This window comes from Pleurodeles waltl, chromosome 4_2 (genome assembly GCF_031143425.1).
Source record: "Pleurodeles waltl isolate 20211129_DDA chromosome 4_2, aPleWal1.hap1.20221129, whole genome shotgun sequence".
NCBI classification, from domain to species: Eukaryota; Metazoa; Chordata; class Amphibia; order Caudata; family Salamandridae; genus Pleurodeles; species Pleurodeles waltl.
Window position 1 is genome coordinate 975,126,807 of NC_090443.1, and position 27,996 is coordinate 975,154,802.

Below are 27,996 nucleotides of genomic sequence, written 5' to 3' on the forward strand. Positions count from 1 at the left end.
CCCTTTTCAACCATCCCAAGATTCCACATTTCTCTGCCTCTGTGCACGCAGTCACACATTTATAGCCACATGCACACTAGGCACTTGCAATACTGTTTACCTTCTCTTCCCGCAGCTGCCTTCATGACTTCTAACACCAGGGAGCAGCAATGGCACTGCCAGGAAGGTACTAACAAGCAAGCCAGGGTGACAGCTGCAGCAATTGTATATAACCAGATTTCCTCCATGATTCTCAATTATTTTTGGGGTTCTGGTTTTGTTTATGAATAATAGTTTTACAACACTGAGAGCTTGGCACCTTTATAGTAATACCAGCTCAGACCTGGACTGAACTCCAGCCCCTTCTACCTTATTCTGGGAGGTTAATATTTCACCCTCTGGACAGACACCCCTAACCAACATCTTGCTGGCTCCACTCCCTCTGACGATCCAGTTAGCCCCTCCTTTGGCACCACCAGGACTTAATTTGTTGCCCGATTCCAAATAGTTATGTGCCCAGTCTGGGGACAAGAATGATGCTCCCTCTCCAAGACCTCTCCCACTCCTGTCAAAGGAGAACACATTAAATCATTGCATCTTATTACACAGTTAGAACTAATTACTGGCTTGTTCTCAATCTGTCTATATAATGCTTCCCGCAACCACTTCTGTGGCTGTCTATGGTTGAAGGCTATGGCAACTGGATCAAAATACCTATGCACTGATACGGTATTTGCGTATTTATGACCCAAATTGTGCAATCCTCATAAAATTATTACTTTCCTGTTGCTAATTGCATTATACACTATAGCCCTTCTCAACCATTACTTGTGCAAGCAATATGTGATTGATCACCTGAGCAGTGAGCACTATTATGAAGCCTTAAATATAATTATTTTTGCAAGTTTATTGTATTTCAGGGCCGGATGCATGAACTGTTTTACTGGTCGCAAGAGGCCCACTGGGCCGCTTGCGCCTGATAAAATGCATTTTGCCATGTACAAAAGGTAAATGCGACTCAGTAACTTGTTGCCAAATCACATTTTGCTTTTGTGATTCGGTATTAGGAAGTGGGTGTGTGTGTTTAGGGCATCCCTTCCTAATACCAAATAGCACTGGCATGTGTGAATGTTTTGTGAGCGGAGTGCGGCCGCAAAACATTCATATTTTATTGATTCATTAGAGAATTGGGTATTCCATTCAAAAACAGGAAGTGTTTCCCCAAAGGGCCCCTACCCCTTACTGAATGTGGGTAAAAACATTTTATAAGAGCAGGCAGAGGTCCCACGGAAAACAGACTGCATTAGAAAAAAAAAATATATATATATATATTTTTTTTTTTTGTAAACAGTCATAGACATGGTAGTCTGCTGATCCCAGCAGCTGATCCCTGTGAGTGCAGGCCATTCCTAATGGGTTGCAAATTGTGACCTGTCTCATGAATGTTGATGAGGCAGGTCCTTTGTGATCCATTTGGGAATCAAAAATATTGTTAAACACAGTGTAATACATCATAGTTTGCAGTTTCCTAATTGCGAATTGTAAAGATTCACAGTTAGGAAACCGCAAACTGGATTTTTCATACATCAGGCCCTTTATCTCTATAATTGTTGATTCAAAGTGATTGTTCACTTCTGCATTCCTAATTGATCGCCCCACATGGAACCTTTGTCTCTACATGCACACAATGGTTGTGCCATCAGTCAGATTTGTCAACCTCTTCCTTGCTGTGCCAGCAAGGATGTTTTGCAGCATGAATTGTATTTTCATAAATTGTAGATTCTCCTAGACAGTTGTTGAAGGAGACTTCTGAGTTTATCAAAAACAAAGGAAATGCATATTATTCAGTCTCTCTTGCCTTTAATTTACACATCAAGGCCCATATTTATACTCTGTTTGCACCGAATTAGTGTCATTTTTTTTAACTCTAATTCGGTGCAAAACTAACTCCATATTTATACTTTGGTGCTAGACCCCTCTAGCACCAAATTTATGGAGTTAAAGTCATTTTTTGAAAGTGGAGACCTACTTTGCCTTAATGAGATGCATGGTAGGCGTTCCCGTGCAAAAAATGACTCTATGGCCTTAACGCCATATTTAGGGGCATATTTATACTCTGCGGCATATTTATACTCTGTTTGCACCGAATTAGTGTCATTTTTTTTAACTCTAATTCGGTGCAAAACTAACTCCATATTTATACTTTGGTGCTAGACCCATCTAGCACCAAGGCCCTGATTTAAACTTTTTTTGCACCGCATTAACGGCATTTTATGAAACAAAAGTGGCGCAAACTTACAAAATATTGGCCCTTATTTATACTTTTTGCTGCAAAACTGCACTTACTCAGTTTTGCACCAAAAAGTTTAGCACCGGCTTGCACCATTTCTGTGCACCAGCCGGGCACCATATTTATGAAATGGTGCAAGCCGGTGCAAAGGGTAGGCTAGAGTTTTAAAAAATTACTTTAGTCAGGTAGGGCTGGCAGTATAGAAGAAGAGGGTTTAGCACCAAAAAATGGCTTTAGGCAGGTTAGAGTAAAAAAAATGACTCTAACCAGATTAGCGTCATTTTATGGTGCTAAACCTACCATGCCACATGAGTCCTGCCTTAGAAAAGGCAGGAGTCATGTCCACCACCCCAGTGGCCAGCACAGAGGACAGGGGTCCCCTGGGCATGGCCATTGCACCCGGTGCCTTGTATGGGGGCCCATTTCAGGGCCCCCTATGGCACTTTCAAAAATAAAATGCACTTACCTGTACTTACCTGGGATGGGGTCCCCCATCCTCGCAGTCCCTCTAGTGTGGGTGGGGGTGCCCCTAGGGCCTAGGGAGGGCACCTCTGGGCTTATTCCATGGTGTTCCACCATGGAAATAGGGCCACAGGTCCCCTAACACCTGCCCTGACCCAGGTCTTAAAAAATGGGGCAAAGCAAGCTTTGCCCCATTTTTTGACCCCTCCTTCTTCCCTTGCACCATTTTTACATGGGAGTATAAATATGGTGTTAAGGCCATAGAGTCATTTTTTTGCACGGGAACGCCTACCTTGCATCTCATTAAGGCAAGGTAGGTTTCCACTTCCAAAAAATGACTTTAACTCCATAAATTTGGTGCTAGACGGGTCTAGCACCAAAGTATAAATATGGAGTTAGTTTTGCACTGAATTAGAGTTAAAAAAAAATGACGCTAATTCAGTGCAAACAGAGTATAAATATGCCCCTTAGCGTCAAAAAATGATGCTAATCTGGCCAGAATCCTTTATTTTGACTCAAAATTGCCTAACGTCATTTTTTTTTAAGCTAGCCTACCCTTTGCACCGGCTTGCACCATTCCATAAATATGGTGCCCAGCTGGTGCTAAAAAATGGTGCAAGCCGGTGCAAAACTTTTTGGGGCAAAACTGCCTTAGTGCAGTTTTGCACCAAAAAGTATAAATAAGGCCCCAAATTTAAAGTGCACCTCAGTTCCCAGTCCTGCATGTTTGGGCACCGAGTGAACACAAAAGAACAACACCGTCCACTATAAGTAGGAGCAGTCCACCTTTAAGTTCCTCTTTTAAATGCCCTTTTTTCCAGTTCAGCACCATCCTTCTAAGATATGCCTTTCACCTGCAGTGTACTTCCCCCTTCAAGGAAGTCCATGTTTAAAGACTCACGCCTGTTGCCAAACTATCTGAAACTGGCACTAGACTATTCAAAGAGCTATGGCCCAGATTTATCATACTTTCACGCAGCAAGCCACCGTGCTGCACTGTGTGGAAGGGCAGGAAGACTCCGGGCCATATTTATACTTTTTGACGCAAAACTGCGCTAACGCAGTTTAGCGCCCAAAAAATTAGCGCCGGCTAACGCCATTCTGAAGCACCATGCGGGCGCCGTATTTATTGAATGGCGTTAGCCGGCGTTAGCCGACCGGCGCTGCCTGGTGTGTGTGAAAAAAAACCACGTACACCAGGCAGCGCCGGCGTAGGGCAAAATGGCGTTTGGGCGTCCAAAAATGGGGCAAGTCAGGCTGAGGCAAAAATATTGTCTTAACCCGATTTGCACCATTTTTTTTTGGCGCCCAGACGCCATTAACATGACAAAGACAGGAGTCATGCCCCCTTGCCCAATGGCCATGCCCAGGGGACTTCTGTCCCCTGGGCATGGTCATTGGGCATAGTGGCATGTAGGGGGGCACAAATCAGGCCCCCCTATGCCACAAAAAAAAATAAAAAAAATACTTACCACAACTTACCTTTTCTTCCCTGGGATGGGTCCCTCCATCCTTGGGTGTCCTCCTGGGGTGGGCAAGGATGGCAGGGGGTGTCCCTGGGGGCTTGGGAGGGCACCTCTGGGCTTATTCTGAGCCCACAGGTCCCTTAACGCCTGCCCTGACCCAGGCGCTAAAATCCGGCGCAAATGCGGGTTTTTTAGTCCCGCCCACTCCCGGGCGTCATTTTTGCCCGGGAGTATAAATACGACGCATATGCATCGCAGTCATTTTTTAAGACGAGAACGCCTACCTTGCATATCATTAACGCAAGGAAGGTGTTCACGCAAAAAAATGACGCTAACTCCATGAACTTTGGCGCTAGACGCGTCTAACGCCAAAGTATAAATATGGAGTTAGTTTTGCGTCTAATTTGCGTCGAAAAAAACGACGCAAATTCGGCGCAAACGGAGTATAAATATGCCCCTCCATATTTAACATTACACAGCCCATTCCTGCACCTTCCTTGCACTTTTGGCTGCCTAGCACCAACGCAAGCAGCCGTGTATCACAGTGCAAGGGTGCCTGCATTGCAGGCAGGATTCTTTTTGGTCGGGATGGGACACCTTCCTGGACTAAAATAATCCTCAGAGGCATTTTCTTCTTTCTAGGTGTGCTGCAGAATGCATCACATGGAAAAAGAGGAAAAAACTAGGAAAGATATTTCTCCTTGTAATGCCTCCCCTGGGAAGGCATGGCATTTTTACGCATTCTGAGGTATACTACTAATGATAAATCTGAAAATGCGCCAAAATAAATGGGTGGATGCTTGCGAACACCCGTGGTCCACCCATGGAACACTTCCCGGGGGCACAGTAACTCAAGCGAGCGACTTGCCAAGCCATGCAGGTTTATCAAGCCATGCAGTGCTACGCAAGATAGCCTTGTGTGGCTTGATAAATCTGACTTTAGTGCTGAGTCGTCCTTGCATAGCGCAATGGCAATGCTACAGTATGATAAATCTGGCCCTATGTTACCACAAGCACTAGGGTGCGTTAAAGATAACCGAGGTGGGATAATTCTCTCCTACATTGTTTTTATTAGAATCAGGACTCTCCTTCAACAACTGTCTAGGATAATCTGCAATTTTATTACAGGACAAGAGGCTCTATTACACAAGTTTAAAGCATTCCCAAGACATTCAAAGAAGCATGTTGAATAGGCTTACAATAACAAGTTTTAAATCTAGACACTTCTGACCAATCTGCATAATGAAGACTGTCTTGCAACCTGGCACCCCTTAAACACCATCACCCCTCTTGTAGAGCGCACCCCAAAACAATCTGTGTTAACCCCTGCCTTGGCGGTCACACCTTTAGCCCACCTGCTAAGGTAATTGAAGATACTGGAGTAAATAGTTTACGCAGGGCTAGGAACAGCAGTAGGCCAGATGTTCTAAGGTTTTCAGTTACCTGTATGTACTGTGTGTGCCATCTTCCAGCACATAACTCACGGTGTAAAGAGAAAGTTGTGAATTCAATTGCAGTGGATGAATTCTCGGTATGCCTTGTGACCATAAAATTAACCCTCTACTAGTAAAAAATACATTGAGTACATGTCCTAATCCCCAATATCTCATAATCGTCTGAAAGAGACCAACCACAGCGACATCACTAGCTTTACAGACAACTTATGACACCTTGCCATTATCTTCCAGTGACTGGAAAAGTTGCAGTACCAATTTCCACAAGATAGAATGTCTAGGCTTAGGTGGGTTGAAGAACTCACTACCTTTAAGGAACCTGCAAAATTATGGGCATATTTATGGGTGACTTGCGCTGCCGTTGTAATTTTTTTTTGTGCTCCAGTGGCGCAGTGAGTACTCGATATTTACAAGGCGACGCATTTGGGCCAATGTGTCAGTTTTCGTAGGCCTGCGTCAGAAAAGACCTGCGCTAGAACATGCTGCATAAAACAGATTTCAAAATATGCAAGGTAGGCTTTCCTTTGTAAATTCTAATGTACAACTGACACATGTATGAGTTTGGTAATGTGTAATGCATCTTTATGTGCATCGCACTAAGCCTGAAATGCCTCAAAAGTCCTATGCTTTGGTAATCCAGGTGTAGGAAATGACGCAGTGGCTGTGGTACAGGAATCTGACCAATTGAAGCCACTTAAAACACTGTAATAAGTAAGTAAATCACCCCCCCTCAACTAGTAGTAGGCCTACACATGTATCAATCATGTTGTTGGACCCCTTAAACATCCAGAGACCATGGCTTCTATTATACTATCATCCACTGCAGCAATGCAATGTGACACAGTGTCCTCCATGTAAGGGACAGGCCAGGAATGCCACAAATCCACAAGGAAGGGTACCCAAGTCCAGCCAAGCCTACTCTGAACCACAAGTGGTAAGTACACACATAAGGGAGGTAACACAGGAATTGTCACTTTACATTACATTGCTTGTATCCACACACATTGAAGTTTCACTCAATATGTCACACAAATGTAGGTATCTTTGTACACGTAAGTAGACTATGCCCACTTAGACATACTTCGTACTTGTATGCTTCACGTCCAGGACCCATGGAATAATGTCCAAGGTGAGTTTTCCACCATTTAACACTCTATTACATTAGTACTCACACATTAAGCCAGTTGTGTCAGTCAGAGCTGATGCATCACCTTTGTTTTGTGAAGTATTTCTGTAGTTGCGCTTGTCATAAGCCCAAATTCAGCAGTGCGCCACTTTTGTGGAAGATGCGTGCACCATCCTTCCCACAGATGCATCAGAATTCCTGACTAGTTTGCCTTCAATTGTCTAATGTTCTGCCAATATATCTGACCTATAACCATTAATAGTCCTGTAGGTCTTCTGACTAGCTGCAAGGCATGCCACAAAATTTAGAAAACTTTGGACATTGAACAGAACGTGATCTGATCCACGCCTCGTCCCACACACCAGCAATTTTAGATGCCCCATGCTGGCCTATATGTCCTTGTTGTATCTTTTGTCCCAGATACCCTAATATAACTGAAAGCTGACGCTGAAAGCCCTGGCATGTTTGCAAACATTCTGAAATGCTCCATGCTATCAGAATGAGCTTGCCTTCTAGTATAAGGTTGTGACAGTGCCCAAGAGAATCCTTCAATTATTGAGGAAAAACTAGAATTAAAATTGGGTTATCCTATCAAAGTTCTAAGAGGGAGGGGTTCCAAGGTTGTGCGCTCCATAACAGATTTACCAAAGTGACCCTTGCTAATTGTTTAAAGGACTGAGATACACATCTTGGTATAAAGGATGTAAGTAACAGATGCTGTTGGTGTTTGCACTGTGTACACTGGGACCCTACTAACCAGACCCAGTGTATGTGACCAGACCCCTAAAAACTTGTCAAATAGATTAAAAATCTGAAGTGTCACATTTTATTTACCTAAAAGTCTCTACTATATGCTACAAATTGCCTGTAAATAAAATGTCACTACTGGACTGCAGCACCTGTTGCACCCCTACCCAAGTGACAATGCAAAGCATTTTGTCAGGCCTGCCCCTACAGCCTGCATGTGCAGATTTAAAACTGCAAATTCTACCTGGCCAAATGCACCTTTTGTCAGGCCTAAACCAGTCTTTGTAATACCCCCACATCACCACTAAGGCATGCCCTAAATGAGTAGAGTGCATTGTATTTAAGAAATAGGATTGATGTATTTAGGTTTTACAAGTCCTGACAGTGGAAAATCTCCCAAGTTTTTTTTTTTTTTTTTAAACTGTAGCTAAGCAGGCTCTAACATAGCAATGCACTGGATTACATTATAAAAACTTATAATGCATAAATTTAGTTTGAGAATCGCTAGAACCATAATTCACGGACTCAAATTCATAGTTATTTAAAATCTAGGGGCATATTTATACTCAGTTTGCGCCGGAATTGCGTAGTTTTTTTTACGCAATTCCGACGCAAAACTAACTCCATATTTATACTTTGGCGTTAGACGCGTCTAGCGCCAAAGTCCATGGAGTTTGCGTCATTTTTTTGCGTGGACACCTACTTTGCGTTAATGATATGCAAGGTAGGCGTTCCCGTCTAAAAAATCGACTCCGAGGCATGTGCGTCGGATTTATACTCCCGGGCAAAATTCACGCCCAGGAGTGGGCGGGTCAAAAAAAATGACGTACGGCCGCTTTTGCGCCGTTTTTTAGCGCCTGCAAAAGGCAGGCGTTAAGGGACCTGTGGGCTCTGAAGGAGCCCAGAGGTGCCCTCCCATGCCCCCAGGGACACCCCCTGTCACCCTTGCCCACCCCAGGGGGACACCCAAGGCTGGAGGGACCCATCGCAGGGACATTAAGGTAAGTTCAGGTAAGTGTTTTTTTTGTTTTTTTTTTGTGGCATAGGGGGGCCTGATTTGTGCCCCCCTACATGCCACTATGCCCAATGGCCATGTCCAGGGGACATAAGTCCCCTGGGCATGGCCATTGGGCAAGGGGGCATGACTCCTGTCTTTGCTATGACAGGAGTCATTTCTATGGGGGTTGGGAGTGAAAAAAAATGGCGCAAATCGGGTTGAGGCGAAAAAATTGCCTCAACTTGACTTGCCCCATTTCTTGACGCCCAAGCCCCATATCCCCCTACGCCGGCGCTGCCTGGTGTACGTCGTTTTTTTTAACGCACACCAGACGGCACCGGCGGCTAACGCCGGCTAACGTCATTCAATAAATACGGCGCCCGCATGGCGCTTCAGAATGGCGTTAGCCGGCGCTAATTTTTTTTACGCAAAACTGCGTTAGTGCAGTTTTGCGTCAAAAAGTATAAATATGGGCCCTAATCTATTGGTCAAGTAGGGTTTCAAATTACTATTTTGAAAATGTCACTTTTAGAAAGTTGGTATTTTCCTCTCTAAAGCCTCTAGTAGCCTTTTCAGAGTTAATCCTCAACTGACACCCAGCAGTCTTCTGGGAGGGGTGAATGCGGACAAAAGGGCCTTGGCTGTGAGGAGGTGTGATCTCATCATGACAGGTTGGCCTGGAGGATGTGCCCACCAAATGGATAAGGTTCAAAGGAGAACCACCTGTCGCAGGCAAATGTAACTCAAACCTAGGCCTGCCACTGCCCACGTAGTCAGAGTGGCACCAAATCTAGTGGTGGGGAAACCTTTTCCAGAACTGGCTTGCAAGGGGAGTTTATAATTTTCGCAAAATACACCTCATTGTGGGCCCAGGGAGCTCTGCACAAGGGAATAAAGGTTCTGTCATATTGGTTTTAGGTACAGAGGGACACTGTGGGATACTTTACAGTAAAACACAGAGGAAGTGCTGCAAAGGTGCGTTAGGGTACCCTTAGGAAGGTTTAACCCATTCATTAGGGAGATGCCAAGAGTTTACTCACCCACATAATAGTGGCACCCTCAGTACCTTCTTCAGAACACCTCTGGATCTGTGGAAGACAGAAGACTGCATCTGCTGTTGAAACTGACTGAGGATAGAAACCCCAAGGATTGGACATTCTGCCCACTTATACAAAGGATAGAAAAGTGGCCTCCAGGCACTGGTTGGCTAGCCTCATCTTTGGCTCCAAGAACTCAAAACCTGCAAGAAGTACAAATCCCTGCTGAGCCCAGGTAATGGGTTCCAACTGGATTTGCCCCGGACCCTGCTGGTTGCTTAGTAGAGATTGAGTCCTATCCCTTAAGTTGAGTCCAAAAGATCCTGTAGCATTGGTTGGTGTTTCAATGTACTCTTCCCCCACTCCAAAATTCCAAGACTGGACACTTAGGGCCATATTTATACTTTTTGACGCACAACTGCGCCAACGCAGTTGTGCGTCAAAAATTTTAATGCCGGCTAACGCCATTCCAAAGCACCATGCGGGCGCCTTATTTATTGAATGACGTTAGCCGGTGCAGCTGACTGGTGTGCGTAAAAAAAAATGACTCACACCAGGCAGCGCCGGCGTAGGGGAAAATGGAGCTTGGGCGTCAAAAAATGGGGCAAGTCAGGTCTGAGGCAAAATTTTGGCCTCAACCCGATTTGCGCCATTTTTTTTTTACTCCCAACCCCCATTGAAATGACTCCTGTCTTAGCACAGACAGGAGTCATGCCCCCTTGCCCAATGGCCATGCCCAGGGGACTTATGTCCCCTGGGCATGGTCACTGGGCATAGTGGCATGTAGGGGGGCACAAATCAGGCCCCCCTATGCCACAAAAAAAAAAAAAGAAAATACTTACCTGAACTTACCTTAAGTTCCCTGGGATGGGTCCCTCCATCCTTGGGCGTCCTCCTGGGGTGAGCAAGGGTGGCAGGGGGTGTCCCTGGGGGCATGGGAGGGCACCTCTGGGCTCCTTCCGAGCCCACAGGTCCCTTAACGCCTTCCCTGACTAGGCGTTAAGAAATGACGCAAAAGCGGCTGGACATCATTTTTTTTGACCCGCCCACTCCCGGGCGTCATTTTTGCCCGGGAGTATAAATACGGCGCACATGCCTCGGAGTCATTTTTTAGAAGGGAACGCCTACCTTGCATATCATTAACGCAAGGAAGGTGTCCACGCTAAAAAATGACGCAAACTCCAAGATCTTTGGCGCTAGACGGGTCTAACGCCAAAGTATAAATATGGAGTTCGTTTTGCGTCGGATTTGCGTAAAAAAAACGACGCAAATCCGGCGCAAACAGAGTATAAATATGCCCCTAAGAGGGATGTCTGCATAGGGGGTTTGATATTAGAGCCCTTAGGCCCATATTTATACTTTTTGACGCAAAACTGCGCTAACGCAGTTTTGCGCCAAAAAAATTAGCGCCGGCTAACGCCATTCTGAAGCGCCATGCGGGCGCCGTATTTATTGAATGACGTTAGCCGGCGTTAGCCGACCGGCGCTGCCTGGTGTGCGTGAAAAAAAAACACGTACACCAGGCAGCGCCGGCGTAGGGAAAAATGGCGTTTGGGCGTCTAAAAATGGGGCAAGTCAGGCTGAGGCAAAAAAATCGTCTTAACCCGATTTGCGCCATTTTTTTACGACGCCCATCCCCCATTGAAATGACTCCTGTCTTAGCAAAGACAGGAGTCATGCCCCCTTGCCCAATGGCCATGCCCAGGGGACTTCTGTCCCCTGGGCATGGTCATTGGGCATAGTGGCATGTAGGGGGGCACAAATCAGGCCCCCCTATGCCACAAAAAAAAATACTTACCTGGACTTACCTTAATGTCCCTGGGGTGGGTCCCTCCATCCTTGGGTGTCCTCCTGGGGTGGGCAACGGTGGCAGGGGGTGTCCCTGGGGGCAGGGGAGGGCACCTCTGGGCTCATTCTGAGCCCACAGGTCCCTTAACGCCTGCCCTGACCCAGGCGCTAAAATCCGGCGCTAATGCGGGTTTTTTAGACCCGCCCACTCCCAGGCGTCATTTTTGCCCGGGAGTATAAATCCGACGCAATAGCATCGGAGTCATTTTTAAAGACGGGAACGCCTACCTTGCATATCATTAACGCAAGGAAGGTGTTCACGCAAAAAAATGATGCTAATTCCAGGAACTTTGGCGCTAGACGCGTCTAACGCCAAAGTATAAATATGGAGTTAGTTTTGCGTCGAAAAAAACGACGCAAATTCGGCGCAAACGGAGTATAAATATGCCCCTTAATCTGCTGGCAAATGTCACAGCAAAGGACATACTGCTTAGTTCGTCTGCATAGACCAGGCCACCAGTATCGTTGCTGTAGAATTGTTATCGTGGCCTGAATACCAGCATGTGCAGAAGCGACACCCTCATGTGCGGCTATAATCAGCTCTAATCTCTGGTCTTCATTGGGGATCACTCGATCTCCAACCCCAGGAATCGTTGTATAAGCAACATTCTGCCCACTGATATGGTAAGTATAGTTTGTGGGGTATCCTTTCGGAAGGGTCCTGCCTGCAGCCGAAGCTTTAACGGCAATCAGTATTTCATTATTCAATCTCGTCCGAGAACGAGTCACTGCAGCCACAGAAGCCGTAGCTACTGATGCTTTGGCCGCTTCATCAGCCAATGTATTGCCGGCAACGTGTATTCCTACACATTGGTGTCCCAATATGTGAACTACATGGACACATGGTAGCTTATCCTTAAGATCAGTCACCCTTCCCCACAATATTTTGGGCCATATTTATACTTTCTGACGCACAACTGCGCCAACGCAGTTGTGCATCAAAAATTTTAACGCCGGCTAACGCCATTCCAAAGCGCCATGCGGGCGCCTTATTTATGGAATGACGTTAGCCGGCGCAGCTGACTGGTGTGCTTCAAAAAAAATGACCCACACCAGGCAGCGCCGGCGTAGGGGAAAATGGAGCTTGGCCGTCAAAAAATGGGGCAAGTCAGGTCTGAGGCAAAATATTGGCCTCAACCCGATTTGCGCCATTTTTTTTTACTCCCAACCACCATTGAAATGACTCCTGTCTTAGCACAGACAGGAGTCATGCCCCCTTGCCCAATGACCATGCCCAGGGGACTTATGTCCCCTGGGCATGGTCATTGGGCATAGTGGCATGTAGGGGGGCACAAATCAGGCCCCCCTATGCCACAAAAAAATAAAAAACAAAAATACTTACCTGAACTTACCTTAAGTTCCCTGGGATGGGTCCCTCCATCCTTGGGCGTCCTCCTGGAGTGGGCAAGGGTGGCAGGGGGTGTCCCTGGGAGCATGGGAGGGCACCTCTGGGCTCCTTCCGAGCCCACAGGTCCCTTAACGCCTGCCCTGACCAGGCGTTAAAAAATTACGCAAAAGCGGCTGGACGTCATTTTTTTTGACCCGCCCACTCCTGTGCGTCATTTTTGCACGGGAGTTTAAATAAGGCGCACATGCCTTGGAGTCATTTTTTAGACGGGAACGCCAACTTTGCATATCATTAACGCAAGGTAGGTGTCCACGCAAAAAAATGACGCAAACTCCAAGATCTTAGGCGCTAGACGGGTCTAACGCCAAAGTATAAATATGGAGTTAGCTTTGCGTCGGATTTGCGTAAAAAAAAACGACGCAATTCCGGTGCAAACAGAGTATAAATATGCCCCTTTGGGCCGTATTTATACTTTTTGGCGCACAACTGCGCCAACGCAGTTGTGCGTCAAAAAATTTAACGCCGGCTAACGCCATTCCAAAGCGCCATGCGGGCGCCTTATTTATGGAATGACGTTAGCCGGCGGAGCTGCCTGGTGTGCGTAAAGAAAAACTTACACCAGGAAGCGCCGGCGTAGGGGAAAATGGAGCTTGGGCGTCAAAAAATGGGGCAAGTCAGGCTGAGGCAAAATTTTTGCCTCAACCCGATTTGCGCCATTTTTTGGACTCCCAACCCCCATTTAAATGACTCCTGTCTTAGCAAAGACAGGAGTCATGCCCCCTTGCCCAATGGCCATGCCCAGGGGACTTATGTCCCCTGGGCATGGTCATTGGGCATAGTGGCATTTAGGGGGGCACAAATCAGGCCCCCCTATGCCACCCAAAAAAAATATATATACTTACCTGAACTTACCTTAAGTTCCCTGGGATGGGTCCCTCCATCCTTGGGCGTCCTCCTGGGGTGGGCAAGGGTGGCAGGGGGTGTCCCTGGGGGCATGGGAGGGCACCTCTGGCTCCTTCCGAGCCCACAGGTCCCTTAACGCCTGCCCTGACAAACAGAGTATAAATATGCCCCTAAGTGCCGGATTTGCGTCGTTTTTTTTTACGCAAATCCGACTCAAAACGAACTCCATATTTATACTTTGGCGTTAGACCCGTCTAGCGCCAAAGATCTTGGAGTTTGCGTCATTTTTTATCGTGGACACCTTCCTTGCGTTAATGATATGCAAGGTAGGCGTTCCCTTCTAAAAAATGACTCCGAGGCATGTGTGCCGTATTTACACTCCCGGGCAAAAATTACGCCCGGGAGTGGGCGGGTCAAAAAAAAATGACGCCCAGACGCTTTAGCGTCATTTTTTAACGCCTGGTCAGGGCAGGCGTTAAGGGACCTGTGGGCTCGGAAGGAGCCCAGAGGTGCCCTCCCATGCCCCCAGGGACACCCCCTGCCACTCTTGCCCACCCCAGGAGGACGCCCAAGGATGGAGGGACCCATCCCAGGGAACTTAAGGTAAGTTCAGGTAAGTATTATTTTTTTTGGGTGGCATAGGGGGGCCTGATTTGTGCCCCCCTACATGCCACTATGCCCAATGACCATGCCCAGGGGACAGTCTTTGCTAAGACAGGAGTCATTTTAATGGGGGTTGGGAGTTTAAAAAAATGGCGCAAATCGGGTTGAGGCGAAAATTTTGCCTCAGCCTGACTTGCCCCATTTTTTGACGCCCAAGCTCCATTTTCCCCTACGCCGGCGCTGCCTGGTGTAAGTAATTTTTTTTTACGCACACCAGGCAGCTCCGCCGGCTAACGTCATTCCATAAATAAGGCGCCCGCATGGCGCTTTGGAATGGCGTTAAATTTTTTGACGCACAACTGCGTTGGCGCAGTTGTGCGCCAAAAAGTATAAATACGGCCCTTAGTACCCACAGCCGGTTGTACTGAACCGTCAGTATAAATGATAGTATTATAACTGTCTAGTGGTAAAATATTTAGAGGAGCGGGGTACACTTGTTCGTACTGGAGAAATTCTTGTGTTTGAAGTCTTGGATCAAATATATAATCGACATCAGTTGCGGTCAGAGACGTTGCCCATTGAATCCAGCATGGATGTAATGCCTTAGCGTTCGGAACGCTTGCTTTAGTGACAGCCTCTAAGGCCGGCACCGGGGAGACAACAATAATGCGTTTCCCCTGGGCAAGTGGCCTCTCTTTTATGACGGCCATCTGAACTGCTGTCAGAATCTTTTCCGCAGGTGCAAAACGTTGTTCAGCATTTGAATATAAATGTGATTTATATGCTCTCGGCACCGTGTCATCCTCATTAAAGGTGACATAAGTAAATCCAAGGGCACCAGCAATTATTCTGATGACCAAATTTGTTTTATTGTCACATGCGTGTAAGTGTTTAGCTTCAAGCATGTCCCGTTGCATGTCCCTAAGGATGTGTGTGTGTTCAATCGTCTGCTGGAAAAATTGGGCTGAATTAAGTCATAAAGTGGCTTGATGCGTTCTGCATAATCTGGAATTAATGTTCTGCCAAAATTGAAGAAACCCAGTAATGACTTTAATTTCTTAAGTGTGTTCGGAGGCTGTAGTTGAGCACACTTTTCTAGGAAGTGCGGGGCCAGGCTCTTTCCCTCATTTGATAGCTCATATCCCAGGAACAATACACTAAGAAAGGCTATCTTGCTTTTCTTAAAATTTAATTTATAACAGAGGTCTGCAAATCCCAAAATGATCCGATCGACCCTCGCAAGGTGATTGTCGAGGGCATCGTCAGTGAGATAGATATCATCCACATAGGACAATGCATCGGAATCAATCTCGTGCAAAATTGACGTTACAGGGGCTGAAAACAGGCCTGGGCTATTTTTATAGCCTTGAGGTAAACAACAAAAGCGTTTCTGAGAGCCAAATGAAAATGCACTTAGGTCCCTACTTTCATGTGCTAAATTCTGGCAGAAAAATCCATTAGATATATCCAATGTAGTTTTATAGGGACTATAAAAGTAGAAAAACTACTAACTCAGAAGGTATACTTTCCACCGGGAAAAACTTGGGGGCTTATTTACTAGATTTTGATGCAGGGCAGGGCAGCGCAGCAAGTCACTTTGCAGCACTGACCTGCGTCAAAAGAAAAGGGCAAGAATGCACTCTATCAATTAAATACGTCACATTCCTGTCCTCTTCCACTGCACTGGTGCACAATTGGCTACCTTATGCCAACGCAGGAACCCTCACACCATATTGCAAGGGTGTCTGTGTTGTAGGAATGATTGTTTTTGTGCAGGAGGGGACTCCTCCTCTTTGATGCTAAGTAAGGCAATGCAGCGACTTGCGCTGTGTTGCCTTGCTCCATATTTACAAGGCCATGAAAAGCCACACTTTGCATGCCCTTGTAGATATGGGTCTGCAGCCTGCACCACCGGTGCATCACAAAAAGTGACACACCGGTGGCACAAGCCGTTTGTAAATATGCCCCCTCGTTCCTGTTTTTAACTTGCGCTATTGCAGTTGGCCTTAGCTTTTGGCTTTGACCCGGTCAAGTGTGACCAGATACTTAGGCCCATATTTATACTTTTTGACGCTAAACTGCGCTAACGCAGTTTAGCGTCAAAAAGTTTTGCGCCGTCTAACGCCATTCTGAAGCGCCATGCGGGCGCCGTATTTATGGAATGGCGTTAGACGGCGCAATCAGACCGGCGCTGCCTGGTTTGCGTGGGAAAAAACCACGTAGACCAGACAGCGCCGGCGTAGGGGGAAAATGGCGCATGGGCGTCTTAAAATGGGGCAAGTCAGGTTACGTCGAAAAAATCGTCTTAACCCGACTTGCGCCATTTTTTAACGACGCCCATCCCCCATCAACATGACTCCTATCATTGTAAAGATAGGAGTCATGCCCCCTTGCCCAATGGCCATGCCCAGGGGACTTCTGTCCCCTGGGCATGGTCATTGGGCATAGTGGCATGTAGGGGGGCACAAATCAGGCCCCCCTATGCCACAAAATATTATTAAAAAAAAAAAAAAAAAAACTTACCTGAACTTACCTGAATGTCCCTGGGGTGGGTCCCTCCAGCCTTGGGTGTCCTCCTGGGGTGGGCAAGGGTGGCAGGGGGGGTCCCTGGGGGCAGGGGAGGGCACTCTGGGCTCATTTTGAGCCCACTTGTCCCTTAACGCCATGCCTGACCCAGGCGTTAAAAAGCGGCGCAAATGCGCCGTTTTTAGCCACGCCCACTCCCGGGCGTCACTTTTGCCCGGGAGTATAAATACCACGTAAAGGCCTGGGAGTCATTTTTTAGACGGGAACGCCTCCCTTGCATATCATTAACGCAAGGAAGGGGTTCACGCTAAAAAATGACGCACATTCCGGGAACTTTGGCGCTATTCGCCTCTAACGCCATAGTATAAATATGGCGTTAGTTGGCGTTAGTTTTGCGTCGAATTTGCGTCGAAAAAAACGACGCAAATTCGGCGCAAACGGAGTATAAATACGGCCCTTAGAAGCACATTTATTGGCCCCTAGCGCCACCTTAACGTTATTTATTTTGACGTTTATGTGGCCAAACGAGGCCAAAATCCCCACACCGTATTTACAGGGTGGCACAATGCATGCATTGCGCCACCCTGTAACCCTTTGCGCTATATTATGCCTGTGCCAGGTGTAATGTATGCAAAGGGAGCATTCCCCCATTATGGGAGCCGGTGTAGTGAATCCGAGTTCGTTTTAACGGGATAGCAGGAGTTAGCTTAGCCTCTGGCTTGTAGACTCGTGCCCCCGTCACCTAGTGACTTTTAACCTACTTAGCTTGCTCTGTCTTGGAACATTTAATTATTTATTTATTCTAAGATGGCTGCCTTGTTTATAGTTAGGCCACTTGTTATGAGTTATATTATCAGTGTCTCTGCGCCAAGGTGTCAAGATCAAGCACCAAAGACAAACAAACAGTAGGTGTTCACACTTAGGGATTTTCACTCTCTATACTTTCGAGGGATTGTTGATATTAATTGACGTCCCAAGCATGCTTTTTATCTATTGTTTAGAAATACACCTGCGTCAGGGGACCTTGTAGATCTGTATAAATACATCACACTTTAGACAGATAATCAGAGGGATTCCGACCAGAGGGCATCACCACCATCGCTGATACCGATGATGCAGTCGTCTTGACGCTGACCCAGTCTTCGTGTCCCTACGGAGTCTGAGATAGAGACCTCATTCCAAGGTAACAAGGGTTGGGGGCTCCTCTCATGGACACGGCTTTGGCAGATTAGGTTTAGCAAACCCAGCTCTCCTTTAGGTAGGTTAGGCCTATTCACATTAGGGTAATAGGGCATATTCCATCTTATATATCTCTTTCATGTATTGCAAAATGGTGGGGGACTTCATAACAATGACTCTCTTCTTCACGATACTGTTACTTGCTATATTCATTATCCTAATCATTGCAGTCCACGTAACTTATCGCAAATTGAAGTTATGTTAAATAAAAAGCTATTATAACTTTACTGCATCGGTGTCATTGCCTGTGTTTGTATGAGACATAATGGGGCATATTTATACTCCGTTTGCGCCGGAATTGCGTAGTTTTTTTTTACGCAATTCCGACGCAAAACTAACTCCATATTTATACTTTGGCGTTAGACGCATCTAGCGCCAAAGTCCATGGAGTTAGCGTCATTTTTTAGCGTGGACACCTACTTTGCGTTAATTATATGCAAGGTAGGCATTCCCGTCTAAAAAATCGACTCCGAGGCATGTGCGTCGGATTTACAGGGAGTGCAGAATTATTAGGCAAATGAGTATTTTGACCATATCATCCTCTTTATGCATGTTGTCTTACTCCAAGCTGTATAGGCTCGAAAGCCTACTACCAATTAAGCATATTAGGTGATGTGCATCTCTGTAATGAGAAGGGGTGTGGTCTAATGACATCAACACCCTATATCAGGTGTGCATAATTATTAGGCAACTTCCTTTCCTTTGGCAAAATGGGTCAAAAGAAGGACTTGACAGGATCAGAAAAGTCAAAAATAGTGAGATATCTTGCAGAGGGATGCAGCACTCTTAAAATTGCAAAGCTTCTGAAGCGTGATCATCGAACAATCAAGCGTTTCATTCAAAATAGTCAACAGGGTCGCAAGAAGCGTGTGGAAAAACCAAGGCGCAAAATAACTGCCCATGAACTGAGAAAAGTCAAGCGTGCAGCTGCCACGATGCCACTTGCCACTTGCCACCAGTTTGGCCATATTTCAGAGCTGCAACATCACTGGAGTGCCCAAAAGCACAAGGTGTGCAATACTCAGAGACATGGCCAAGGTAAGAAAGGCTGAAAGACGACCACCACTGAACAAGACACACAAGCTGAAACGTCAAGACTGGGCCAAGAAATATCTCAAGACTGATTTTTCTAAGGTTTTATGGACTGATGAAATGAGAGTGAGTCTTGATGGGCCAGATGGATGGGCCCGTGGCTGGATTGGTAAAGGGCAGAGAGCTCCAGTCCGACTCAGACGCCAGCAAGGTGGAGGTGGAGTACTGGTTTGGGCTGGTATCATCAAAGATGAGCTTGTGGGGCCTTTTCGGGTTGAGGATGGAGTCAAGCTCAACTCCCAGTCCTACTGCCAGTTCCTGGAAGACACCTTCTTCAAGCAGTGGTACAGGAAGAAGTCTGCATCCTTCAAGAAAAACATGATTTTCATGCAGGACAATGCTCCATCACACGCGTCCAAGTACTCCACAGCGTGGCTGGCAAGAAAGGGTATAAAAGAAGGAAATCTAATGACATGGCCTCCTTGTTCACCTGATCTGAACCCCATTGAGAACCTGTGGTCCATCATCAAATGTGAGATTTACAAGGAGGGAAAACAGTACACCTCTCTGAACAGTGTCTGAGAGGCTGTGGTTGCTGCTGCACGCAATGTTGATGGTGAACAGATCAAAACACTGACAGAATCCATGGATGGCAGGCTTTTGAGTGTCCTTGCAAAGAAAGGTGGCTATATTGGTCACTGATTTGTTTTTGTTTTGTTTTTGAATGTCAGAAATGTATATTTGTGAATGTTGAGATGTTATATTGGTTTCACTGGTAATAATAAATAATTGAAATGGGTATATATTTTTTTTTGTTAAGTTGCCTAATAATTATGCACAGTAATAGTCACCTGCACACACAGATATCCCCCTAACATAGCTAAAACTAAAAACAAACTACAAACTACTTCCAAAAATATTCAGCTTTGATATTAATGAGTTTTTTGGGTTCATTGAGAACATGGTTGTTGTTCAATAATAAAATTAATCCTCAAAAATACTACTTGCCTAATAATTCTGCACTCCCTGTATACTCCTGGGCAAAATTCACGCCCGGGAGTGGGCGGGTCAAAAAAAAATGACGTACGGCCGCTTTTGCGCTGTTTTTTTGCGCCTGCAAAAGGCAGGCGTTAAGGGACCTGTGGGCTCTGAAGGAGCCCAGAGGTGCCCTCCCATGCCCCCAGGGACACCCCCGTCACCCTTACCCACCCCAGGAGGACACCCAGGGACATTAAGGTAAGTTCAGGTAAGTTTTTTTTTTTTTTTGTGGCATAGGGGGGGCCTGCTTTGTGCCCCCCTACATGCCACTATGCCCAATGACCATGCCCAGGGGACAGAAGTCCCCTGGGCATGGTCATTGGGCAAGGGGGCATGACTCCTGTCTTTGCTAAGACAGGAGTCATTTCTATGGGGGTTGGGAGTGAAAAAAAATGGCGCAAATCGGGTTGAGGCGAAAAAATTGCCTCAACCTGACTTGCCCCATTTTTTGACGGCCAAGCTCCATTTTCCCCTACGCCGGCGCTGCCTGGTGTACGTCGTTTTTTTTAACGCACACCAGACGGCGCCGGCGGCTAACGTCATTCAATAAATACGGCGCCCGCATGGTGCTTCAGAATGGCGTTAGCCGGCGCTAATTTTTTTGACGCAAAACTGCGTTAGCGCAGTTTTGCGTCAAAAAGTATAAATATGGGCCAATATATCTGTGAGAAAAGGGTAATTTCTGTTTAACCACGACAATCCCTGAGATATCTTATTTTTTAGTTCATGCGTAAACGGCTGCCATAAATCACCTTTTACTATTGTGTTTCTGGTGAGGTGCTGCTAGTGAGCCGGTAAGGTTGGGACAACAGTTGCGACTTGTTGTAGGAAAGACGCAGTCGCCCACAAACAAAAGTACTGCCATCCTTAAACCAGCAGTCTTGCTCAGAGCAAGAGTCCAAACTACGACACCGGTAAAATGGTGTAAGGAAATATATGGGATTTCCTTGCACCATTTAGTAAAGCACTTTTAACGCCTGCTTAGTAGCAGGCGTTAAAAGGGGGGCTTCCTATTTTTTAGAATGGGCCCCTATGTACTCTGCAGGAGTAGCGCCAACAGTTTGGCACTACTCTTGCAGAGTATATTAATAAGAGTCATTAAAAATTACTATTGCTCCCTACCCTGCGCCATTTTAAATATGGCACACACATGGTGGCGGTTGGGGGGTACTTACGGGCACAGGGAAAGTGGCGCTGCCCTCGGTGCAGTGCCACTGTCCATAAATCTCCCCCTTACTGTTGACCCTTGCACTTTTTGGCACTAGAAACACCTGAAACTTTGAAAAATCATATCTGCAATTCCCTACATCAGATTTTGCTGTTTCGGTGTCCATTATGATTTTTTATATTTTTATATACTGGAGTGTGATTTGTGTTGGGTTTTATACTTTTTACCCGTTTTGGTACTAATAAATGCTTTACACATTTCTTCTAAGTTAAGCATGTCTGTTCTAATGTACAGTTAACAAGGATTGAGCTCATGTTTAAATTGAGCGCTAAATGGACCAAATAAGGAACAGTGTAATTATTTGTTTCATCTAATAATCCACTTACTTACGACAAAAGGCGGAACAGCATAGATATGTCTATCAGGCAATTCCTGAATAAAGGTATCCTCAGGATCTAATCTCCCGTTGAAATATTTCCTTAGCTGAGCTGTAAAACCTCTATGTTGAAAGGACCCCACTTTTTGTTTGGGGTATTTAATATCTGAGGGTTCAGGCTCCACTCACTGTTGTTGTACAGAGTCCTCAAACACCATTCCACAACCATATCTCATGGATCCAGAAGGTATTCTGCTACCAAAGAAATCCTTGGTGGAACTGGAAGTTTTACATTCAGCAAACATCCTGGATCTTGTTCATCCCAGTCTGTTTATGTACCAGACTGTCAGATGGGTAACCTCACAGCAGAGGACCACACAATTTATTGTTTTCTTTATGTATTTTTTTTTTAATTCAACCAGATTTCGAATTGCAAAGGAGCCTGCAAGAAACAGTTTGGCCCGTATTTATACTTTTTGACGCTAAACTGCGCTAACGCAGTTTAGCGTCAAAAAGTTTAGCGCCGGCTAACGCCATTCTGAAGCGCCATGCGGGTGCCGTATTTATTGAATGGCGTTAGCCGGCGCTAGCAGACCGGCGCTGCCTGGTGTGCGTGGAAATAAACCACGTACACCAGGCAGCGCCGGCGTTGGGGAAAATGGCGTTAGGGCGTCTTAAAAATGGTGCAAGTCAGGTTGACGCTAAAAAATCGCCTCCACCCGATTTGCGCCATTTTTAACGACGCCCAGACGCCATTTACATGACTCCTGCCTTAGTAAAGACAGGAGTCATGCCCCCTTGCCCAATGGCCATGCCCAGGGGACTTATGTCCCCTGGGCATGGCCATTGGGCATTGAGGCATGTAGGGGGGCACAAATCAGGCCCCCCTATGCCAAAAAAAAATATTAAAAAAATAAATAATTATACTTACCTGAACTTACCTGAATGTCCCTGGGATGGGTCCCTCCAGCCTTGGGTGTCCTCCTGGGGTGGGCAAGGGTGACAGGGGGTGTCCCTGGGGGCATGGGAGGGCACCTCTGGGCTCCTTCAGAGCCCACAGGTCCCTTAACGCCTGCCTTTTGCAGGCGCAAAAAAACGGCGCAAAAGCGGCCGTACGTCATTTTTTTTGACCCGCCCACTCCCGGGCGTGAATTTTGCCCGGGAGTATAAATCCGACGCACATGCCTCGGAGTCGATTTTTTAGACGGGAACACCTACCTTGCATATAATTAACGCAAAGTAGGTGTCCATGCTAAAAAATGACGCTAACTCCATGGACTTTGGCGCTAGACGCGTCTAACGCCAAAGTATAAATATGGAGTTAGTTTTGCGTTGGAATTGCGTCAAAAAAACGACGCAATTCCGGCGCAAACGGAGTATAAATATGCCCCCCAATTCGATTTTGTACGTTTGCGCTGCTTTTGTGGCAAAAAATTATGCGAATGCGGCACAAAAAAAAGTATAAATATGGCCCGTAGTTTGTGAACAGAAATGGCCTTACTCTTATGTGGTGGGAGTTTGTAGTAGCTTGTCCCTTCCTGAGCCTCTCCTTACGTTTCCCTAAATCGCTCCCCTTTTGTTGTAATTATACCTCATTTTCCAGACACACTGGCTTGTTCCTCCCCCCCCCCCACACACTTCTACTAAAACACAGGCTCAGCAGTGCACAAATCTCCACATAGAAAAGATAGGGGAAGTGGAGGCCTTTGCACACAGGTTAGTAAATGGAGTTAAGTAGTGTGTGAGAAGTACTGCTTCATGCACAACAAACTGCAGTTTGTGAAGAGGGCCCCGCCTAGTTAAAAAAAAAAAAAAAAAACTGAAACAGATACTAACCATCATAAAGGCCAGCAATCACAGTGCAAAATAGCATTCTGCCACACAAGCTCTCACAGAAACATGAGTGAATCCATCCATTAGAGTGGGCGTTTCTACCATTGGCTGTGGTTGAACAGCATTTTGTGAGGTTGTCAATCACATCTTGAACCAGCCCAGTAGAGTCTGCATCTCTCACCTAATGCTACCGGTTTTTCATGGTGAATCCTTTCGCCTCCAACTGTGCTTGCAATGAACCACAAGAGGGACTATTTACAATAGCCCCATCTTTCCACTCTTTCTGGCTCTCTCCCAAGTGTCTAATTTTGTTGTTTGCCGCCCCCCATTTTTTTTTTTTTTTTTAACTATAAACAGCTAATTAGAAGTGCCATCCTGACCAGGTATACATTTATTTTACAGAAACTAAAGCTAGACTACACAGAATGCTTGTTGAATTCAGTAATATTTTCTTTTGTTTCTGTCAATAGGTCAGGTGGCAAAGGTGTCTTCATCACGGTCCTTTCTTAGAAAAGGAGAAAACGCCTGTATTGAAAGCAAAAGCCTTTAATAGCCTGGCTTTAATGTACTTAAGAACATTAAACTAAGACCCCAATTGAGTTTCCTAGTACTTGTGCAAAATGTCTTCATTCACTGTACCTGGATCATTTGCAGTCTCACGTTTATCACACTATTCCCTCAAGATTCTATTTGTGACCTTTTTATCTGTTGACATGATGACAGATGTCCACATAAAACTAATCAATATTTTAGCAGGATCCATCTTACTACGCCAAACAGCAACTCTGCCTTGGCAGCAGGAGAGAGGAAGGGGAGCCGGTTTTACAATGCCAATGTCAGGCAGCTACAGCTGGAAGAATATCTTAGAGGCCCCTCTTATAAGGGTATGTTATGTGTGAGAGATGCACATGTACGGTTTTCAATACCAGGTTTGAGTCCAATTTGTAGAGCCATTAACAGGCAACCAGCTCTCCAGTGTCTTTGCCTATGGTGTCCGAGTGAAGCACTACGAGATGGACCGTGGTGGGCCACGAGGTACAACAAGGTCAAACTTCCTCTTCTTCACTCCATCGTTGGTGGCGGCCATCTTCTTTTGTCAGAAGTGCGCATTCTTACCTGAAAAGAACTCGCATGCAGTCCTAGAACAAGGTAAACAGCAAGGCCTGGGAACGTTTTCCTTTTAAGGAATGACTTAGGGTTGGAGAGAAGAAAAAAACTGAATGACATACATCAGAAACAATGTAGCAGTGCAGTTCTTGGTGCCCCAAAAAGCCCCTATTCCATAGCAAACTGTTAATAATAAACTGTCACTTGAAAATCAAAAACAAATTAAACCCTTTATTTCTAGCACAGCATGATCAAGTAATTTCAGGTTACACGGTCTCATCAGTGTGGGCTCTGTGCCTCCATTCATACCACCCCGCCCTAGCAGCAGATACCCCCCTGCCTGCCCAGTGGGGGAGGATCACTTGCTCTGATTGAGAGTTTTGGAATGTTTGTGGACAGCTTCGACAAATGCCCCCACGTGCTCTGGATCCATGTCGGGGTAGAGCCCGTGGCCCAGGTTTGCTATGTAGCGCTGCGTGCCAAAGCCCTCGATCATCTGCTTCACAATCGCTCCAATCTCCCCCTGCAAATGGAAATATTACAGTTAATGAGGGGAACGGCCAGGTGGTTGGAAGAAACACAAAAACACACAACCATCCGCTCTGGGGGTAGAGACACTCCACTGATACTCCAGCTGACAAAAAGGATAGTTGTGGTGCTCTAAACAAAGGCGCTTGAGGAAGAAATCACAACTACCTATCAACGCACAGCGGAATGAAAAGTTATGATGAATGAAACCTCTGGAATTTTTTTTGTATAGTGCTGTATTCACCAATTACCTTGGCCTCCTGGTGATGTTGGAGGGAGTCTGCAGCAGTTTTTTGCAAATCACATGTTTAGCCCCCGAAAGCTGTGCAGTTTTTTTCCCCAGCTTTTTGCCTTTAATTTCTGCCTTCTTTCTCAGCTTTTTCCCTCACCACATACTTCCCGCCCACTTCCAGATGTTTTCCCTCCTACCTAATGGAGGCCAAAGGCAAGCCCCTATGTGCATGGACTTCGCCCAGAGCAAGGGACCATGGCCCTCCTGCCACCCAATGCTACACCGTGGAGGAGCCCCTAGCCCTGGGCGCTGCCTCCCCCCATTGAGCAACCAAAGATCCCTTCACCTGCAGACGCTGCCGTTTGTATTGCAACAGAGCTGCCAGCCCACACAGAACACCATGCCACACCCACCTGGAAAGACCACAAATAACCCTGAGCCACTCCAGTGCATCCTGATCAATGCCTGATCCCTCTGCCAACACGCCACATAAATTAGGGACATCACCTTCCGCTCCCCCCAACGTGGCCTTCATCACTGAAACCTGGTTAAAACCCTCCTCGAACCCGTCACAGCCACCACAACACATACATTGAGACTGCACTAACAAACAGGGTATTGCCATCATCCTCAAGAACACCATCCAATTCATTGCCACGGACATTGACCGTACACCCCACATGGAATATCTCAATTTCCAGCTACAAACCAATGCCAAGACAATGGTAAGAGGCCCCCCTCATATACAGACCCCTCCAGGGCCTCAGCCAGCCTGGTGCGATGCCATCCTCAATGTCATTGCACCTCTAGCCATCAACTCCAACCACTACATCCTACTTGCCGACTTCAATTTCCTCATCAACAATCCCCAATGACACCAACTTCACCACTCTCCTGGAGAGCTTGAGCAACACAGGTCTTGCAACACTGGTCACCAAATCCACGCACTAGCCGAACATACACTCAACCCGAACTTAACCTCCAGTGACAGTCAAATTCAGCTACATCACAGAACTCACGTAGCCCGACCACAGCATCGTCCACTTCACCATCCCCGACGCACAGCATATAATTACCAAGTACCACAGGCCCAACCACCACAGATGGGGCAAGGTAACAGAAACAGAGTGGCCGCAGGCTCTCGGCACGTCCCAACCCAAAGCCTTACCAGACCTTGAACAGGCTGTCCAGAATTTCTCCACCTGGATCAGCGAATGCGCCAACAAAGTCACCCCACTGAAGCCAGCCCAAACTAACAAAACCTCAGGACATACCAGCTGGTATACTCCGGAGCTCAGAACCACCAAGCGCAGCTGCTCCAGACTCAATAAACAAAGGTCAGCCACCAGGAATCCCTCTGACAGAGTTGCCCATTAAGCAGCCCACAGCAACTACCATTGGCAAATCAAGAAAACCAAGACAGTGACCATCATGGCCCACATACACACAGCAGCCAACCACACAAAATAACTATCCAGAATAGTCAAAGAATACTCCAATACAACAGGCACAGAGAACACTATTCACCTTCTCGAGAACTCTGCAACACCCTCTTGGACTTTCACAGTAAGATGATCACCACCATCAAAAAACTTTAACCCACAGTCCATAACCTCAGCTGTCTCGACATCGACATCGACATCCCCACCCCACCCCACCAGAACAGTCACCACATGGACACCACTCACCACACAATCCACCTCAGCCATCCACTCCGGGGCCCCCACCAACCTCGGAACCAACTACATCAGTACAGAACTCACCAGCATCCTCAGCACGTCCATAACCATGACAGTCTTCCTGGACAATTGGAAACACGCAATGATCAAACCCCTCCTAAAGAAACCATGCACCGACCCCAGGGAACTCAAAAACTACTGACCTATCTCTCTGCTTCCCTACTGTGCCAAAGTACTTGAGAAGGCCATTGATCAACAGCTCAGTGAATACCTGGAACAAAACAACATGCAGAACATCTCCCAATCAGGATTCTCTGTCAACCAGAGCAGTGAGACCGCACTCATCACAGCCACAGACATCAAAGCACTCCTCAATCGCAGTGAAACCTCTGCCCTGATCCTCCTCAATCTAACTCCTGCATTCAACACCGTATTCCACAACAACCTCATCAACATATCACCTCCTTCCTGACATGACATACTCAGATTGTCCGGCTGCCTTCCATCACCTCCAAACCCAAGAACATCATATGCGGCGTACCCCAAGGATCATACCTCAGCCCCACATTGTTCAACACCTCCCTTGCTGACTTTGTTAGATCCCATGGACTCAACATCATCTCCTACGCAGACGACACACTGCTCATCGTCTCGCTCACCGAAGACTCTCCCACCACCAGAACTAGCTTCTGCAACACCATGACCAATGTAGCCACCTGGATGAAAACAAACTGCCTCAAACAACTCTAACGAAACAAGAGTGCTGATCTTCGACGAAACATTCATATGGGACCACAGCTGGTGGCCAGCCGAACTCAGACCCACTCCCACGCCAACGGACCATGCACGCAACCTCTGCATCCTTCTCAACATCATACTGACCATCACGCGACAAATCAACAGTCACCTCCTCCTGCTTCCACACCCTCTGCATGCTCTGCAGAATCTTCAGATGGATCCCAGTCAACACCAGGAAAA

The 27,996-nt window shown here is 46.5% G+C and overlaps 1 protein-coding gene across 1 annotated transcript in view; it reads right to left on the minus strand.

The window, feature by feature from the left end:
- Nucleotides 1-24,795: 24,795 nt before the first annotated feature.
- The window catches only part of UROD (uroporphyrinogen decarboxylase), a 126,566-nt gene continuing 123,365 nt past the window's right edge, over nucleotides 24,796-27,996 (minus strand). The window contains exon 10 of the mRNA XM_069232816.1: nucleotides 24,796-25,102. Within this exon, the coding sequence (XP_069088917.1) occupies nucleotides 24,938-25,102 (165 nt within the window). The 3' untranslated portion in view covers nucleotides 24,796-24,937. The remainder of the gene's footprint in view (nucleotides 25,103-27,996) is intronic.